This window comes from Porites lutea, chromosome 9, assembly GCF_958299795.1.
Source record: "Porites lutea chromosome 9, jaPorLute2.1, whole genome shotgun sequence".
Lineage (NCBI taxonomy): Eukaryota > Metazoa > Cnidaria > Anthozoa > Scleractinia > Poritidae > Porites > Porites lutea.
Genome location: NC_133209.1, coordinates 12,674,554 through 12,679,963, shown reverse-complemented (window position 1 = coordinate 12,679,963; position 5,410 = coordinate 12,674,554). Strand labels below are relative to the sequence as shown.

At 40.0% G+C, this 5,410-nt stretch overlaps 1 protein-coding gene across 1 annotated transcript; it reads left to right on the top strand.

The window, feature by feature from the left end:
• Positions 1-2,233: 2,233 nt before the first annotated feature.
• LOC140948417 (transmembrane protein 53-like) lies at positions 2,234-3,841 on the top strand. The gene has a single exon (XM_073397653.1). The coding sequence runs from the start codon at positions 2,313-2,315 to the stop codon at positions 3,210-3,212; it is 900 nt and encodes a 299-aa protein (XP_073253754.1). The 5' UTR covers positions 2,234-2,312; the 3' UTR covers positions 3,213-3,841.
• Positions 3,842-5,410: the final 1,569 nt, after the last annotated feature.

Sequence of the window (5,410 nt, the reverse complement as noted above, 5' to 3'; positions counted from 1 at the left end):
TCAATGAGGCCGATGGATCGGGAGCAATGGGCAGTTTGTTGTCTGTTTTAGTAAACTTCTCGTTTTTATACAATACAATATTTCTGTCTAGTGTTAGCAGAAGCAGCCCAGTGAATTCGCCTTTTGGCGAGTCTAGTTATGTTTCTGTCCAGTTAATATTAAGTTTCGAGTACATGATGGCTAAGTAAAGTATTCGATGTTCTAGTTGGCCATCACATTACCAACTGCGTCTCGTTTAAATACAGGCGCGGAACCATAGAGAACGGAAAAAAATTAATAACAATTACTAAAATAAGAAAGATGTGAATCTTGAATTTCTCTCCTTGGGCCTTGACTGGAATTATTTTGACTTGTAAGAAACAGAAGAGGTAGAGTGTGCGTCGTGTGATATGCAATACACGTGTCGGTAAAGCTAAGAGCTGTTTTCCGATATTACGTCATTGTTGAGACAGCTCCCACAACCATTTTGAAATATGAATTATGGTACCTGCTATTTATTGACTTGTTCCGTCGCTTGTTGGCTCTTATCTTTATATCCCCCTGTTAACAAGACGTGTCTTTCTCACGAGAAGATGTGAAAAAAGGTCAGTTGCTTCCTGTAGATAAGGGAGAGCCACTTGTGGGCTTCCTGGTTTACTAGTACCTGTGGGTAAAGAATTGTCTACAACGGTCGGTGTCAAACACGGACTGCGGACCACGGACTGCACACTCGGTATAAAACACGCAATCCGGACTGAGTATGAAACACGGACTAGGTATAAAACGCGGACTATGGACCATGTATGTAAAAACAGCTTTAGAAAGGTAAAACCGAGATAAACGGAAAGCGCACTAGCATAAAACAGTAGTCCCAGCTCCTTGCCTCACACACAAACATTCCTTTTGCTGGTCACGCAGTCTAATCTCCCCAACGTCAGCGTCATGTGGAGAAGGAAAGCATACTGCACAGACAAGGAAGGTTATGCCGCTACTCAAGGGAAATGAAATTAAACTCTGAATTTTATAAAAAGAAGGAGTTGAAGAGAATTCAATTTATAGTTTGAAACCAATGAGAAGGACTAAATAAAAAAAATAGTATTGGTGTTAGTCAGATTAAAATTCTTGTAGATGCCACTATTCCGTTTCAAATAAAGCCTTGGGAATGAAGAAATGAAAAACTCAGACGAGAAGGTCAATATAGGGGCATTCCGCGATGTAAAATAGCAGTATTTACGGTGGAGGGATGACTCACCTATACGTGAATAATATATGAAATGAATCATCCAACGTTATATTCTAAGCGATGATTATGATGACATGATTTACACCCTGCCCCTGACCCCCGGAGGGGGGTACTTCTGTGAATTCTTGGTGTGGGTGGGCCGCCCGTATCTCCAAATCTGACCCCATTTCAAACCCAAAAATGTCGTTTTCCAAACTCTTTTTCAGACCAGATCTCTAAAATCCATACCCATTTTCAGACCTGGCCTAATTTAGCGTGTTCCAGACTGTCAATTACTAGGGGAGAGTCCCAGTTTCCTCCCGCTTTATTTTCGTGTTCGCGCTTTCTTATTCAGCGGACCCAACTATCTCGGAGCCTGGAACAGGCTAGGCCTGGTAAGGCAGAAATTATGTCATCATTCAGTATCAGATTAGGGCGTAAACTAAAACATGAATTCTTCTAATGCATTTGGAATTCACATATTTCTATTTCGTTCTTATTCATTTGGAATTGAAACAATAAGTACCTTCATACATGTACACTCCCGTAGTTTACTCGAAAACCGTACCCGATTCCAGACCAAAATGGGCAAAGTGTTTTCAGACCAAAAAGGCCCAAAAATCCTACCTTTCAGGGCGGCAAACACCTACATGGCCTATATAAGGGGGTACCTCTCCTCTACCCGTGTTTTGCAGTCAGGTTTCGGACTGTCTCAATCGATTATACGGGTTACTACTGTTACTACTCGTTTTTTCACTTGCGGGAGTTTCCAAAATAACATGTAGTCAACAGCTCTAAGCTCTCGCTAGTTGGAAATCCTTCCTTTTTCATTGGATGACCACTGTCCTTGCATACTAACCACGATGTTAAGAATAGGCAACAAAATCAATGGCACGAGTCTCGTCAAATATTTATTTACTGTCGCCTCTCCATGACAACCTTCCATAATTTGCTACTATTCTTAGAACCGCAGGAAATAACAAATTCTGATGCATCGAACTTAACGCTAAGGTGATGCAGTTGTATATTTATTATCTCTTTTTGAATCTTTTGTAGATGTTTATTTTGCTTATGATGCTACGTTTTTCTAATTACAGTATGTCCTGTATTAATGGCAAGACCTTCCATCAAAGCCGTGGTGTCGAAGGTCGGAGGAACTGTTACATGTTACATGCAGTGCCGCACAGGTTCCTCTTACTATAGTAAATTTGATGCAGTCATCACAGAAACAGCATCGCACTGCAGTCCAGTTGTTATCATTCTTGGTTGGAATGGTTCTAAAGAAAAACATCTTAAAAAGTACAGCAAGATATTTGAAGAAAAGGATTTTTGTACTATTTGTGTTCCCGCTAAGCCATTTAACACTTTTCTTAGAGCTGGAAGCAAGGTTAAGCAAATTAGCTTGCACATTTTGGATGTATTAAGTGATCTAAATGGCCAAGAGAGACCTGTATTCCTGTATGCATTTAGCAATGGTGGCTGTGCTATGTTTTTTCATATGATGGAAGCCGTTTCATATTCCACACGGCCATTCTATCAAAGAGTGCCTATTGTAGGAACAATATTTGACAGTTGCCCCATCCGTCCGGATTTCAATAGCCTTAAGGCAACCAAAGAGAGCGTTGTTGATATGATAAGAAGCCCAGTACTTAAAAGTATCCTGTGGCATTCCATGGGAATTATCATTCCAGCAGTACTTCTCTTTAATAGCACAGTGAAGCGTTATATGAGTGGTTTGACAGAATCACCACTGCAGTGTCCTCAATTACTTCTTTATTCCAAGGCTGATAAGTTGGCTCCATACCAAGATATTGAGAATTACTCACAGGCACGGAAAGAAAGGGGGATCTTCGTTGTATCCAAATGCTGGGAGAGATCTAAACATGTGAATCATTACAGAGAGCATACCGCTGAATACCTTGATGCACTTAATTATTTCATAGAACATTGCTTAACCACCTATGAAAGTACAGAGAGTGACTTGGTTGAAAAAGCCGTCTCTCAAAAATGATGCATAAGTTTCTCATCTCTCTCAACGGGATCGGCTATTTATCGAGTTACGAGCTTGAGTTGAGTAAGAGTTGAGTTTGAGTTAAGTTTGAGTTACCAAAAAATGCCTTTTTTCTACAGATGATGCGTTTTCACCGTATTTGTTTCTGTTTTCAGTGTTGTCTAGTATTTTTGTTGCTGCGTTTTTATGATTGGTGCGTGTAACTACGCCCCTACAAGGGAGACGAAACACTTCATGGGCGAAGGTTATTGAGAGCACTGTTCACTTGTTCGGTAAGAGTAAAGTTCTTTGATGTTTTTTCAAACATAAAACTGTGTTTTTCTGGTCGCTAGATACCCTGAATCGTCTCTAGTTTTAAATGATTTATCTTCATTTGATGACCAAAGAGAATTAAACGGCCATTGTGCAAAAAACATTGACAAGGGGAAGAAAAAATGTAGCAACCGTTCTTTTTCCAACGATTTTTAATGCATTTGTGACTGACTAGTAGCATTCCATCGTGTTCTGATTTTTCGGTTTCCAATACTATTGCACTATACCTAATACATAGATTTAGCCAGGGCTAAAAGCGAAGCTCTCGATAATATTTATAGTTTGTTCAAACAAAATATTAAATCATGTAATCCTAAGCGGTGAAGGCAACGCCGGAGAACGGTGAAAAACAACAATAGGACTAATTAGCAAAAAAGCAACTTTGCACGTGCAGCACACCTTTTTTTACATTTCTTTGCCGTTGTTTTACACGACTACAACGTGAAACTTCCAGAAACTTCTTAGTTACACGTTTTTTCGTTCACTTTTTTTTCACTGCCGCTTATTTTCACCTTGCATTGGTGCCCGCTACCATTTCTCATTTTGTCACCGCCGTTACAAAATTTTCATGTCGTTCTTCCAACAAAAAAAATGTCTCCTTTGTTTTTTATCTCTTGCTCTAAATCTCTGTCGCCCTTTTTCTCGTTGAGCTTCGCTGGCCTGCCGCCTACTTTCTCTTTTTCTCTGTGTTTCTCTTGCTCTATATTCCAAATTTGTGGACATGACAATTAATCTAAGCTTAATACTTTAGAAAACACGGACACAGAGACAATTTCCGCTTTCCATTTTCCTCTTCATTGACTCTCTAGTTGTTTCTGCTTTACAAGACGCGGGCGGATATGCGATTTCCCGTCAAAATAACCTCGAATTGCATTTGGGTTGCCATACCTGTTGATTGACTTATTTTACATTGGTATGCCTGTGGTGCGGACGGGCGGTCGGTCGGTGTACGGTCACGTGATTTCCAAATTTTCTCGGATGGGTAGTTTACCACATTTTCTTACCCATGGTGCTCCGCTATAAGGACTCTTCCATTGTATGGCGCTTTTTTGGGGTCAAAATTAAGTGACACATTTTACATGCAGAATTAAAATAACAAGACATTTTACATGGCGAATTAAAATAACCATTCCTGGCGAATTAAAATAACCCATGCATTTTACATGGCGAATTAAGTAACGCATGCATTTTACATGGCGAATTAAGATACGCATGCATTTTACATGGCGAATTAAGTAACGCATGCATTTTACATGGCGAATTAAGATACGCATGCATTTTACATGGCGAAATAAGATACGCTTGCAGTTTACATGACGAATTAAGTAACGCATGCATTTTACATGGCGATATACCTATATGCAAGGCTTAATACATCTACACGACGTGTGAAAGCTTGACAGTGGCCGACATTTTACTTGGTTAAATCGCTTACTTGAAATAAATTTACTTTAAATTAAGTATCACATTTTGAGTACCGTAAAATCATCCGAAAATAAGCCCCGGCAGGGCTTATATTTTTCAAAGGCCCTTTTTGAGGGGCTTATTTTTGGAAGGGGCTTACATTGGGAGGGAAATTTGTGTTTCAAAATCGATTGGGCTAGCCTTATAGTTGGAAGGAAATTTATGGTTTTTGCTTTGTTTTACTTTGTATTTGAGGGCAATTTTCCGAGTACAAGCCCCCGGGGGCTTATATTCGGTGGGGCGATTTAACCAAGGTTTTTTTGCGTCACCGGTTTGGTGGGCTTATATTTGGAGGGGCTTATTTTCGGAATTTTACGGTATGCGATGAACGATCGTTTTTGAATCGGGTAAATACTACTGTCCCCAACCAACGGGTAGGAGAGAACCCTGGGAACGAGGGTTCCACGCCCCGCTTTAAAATA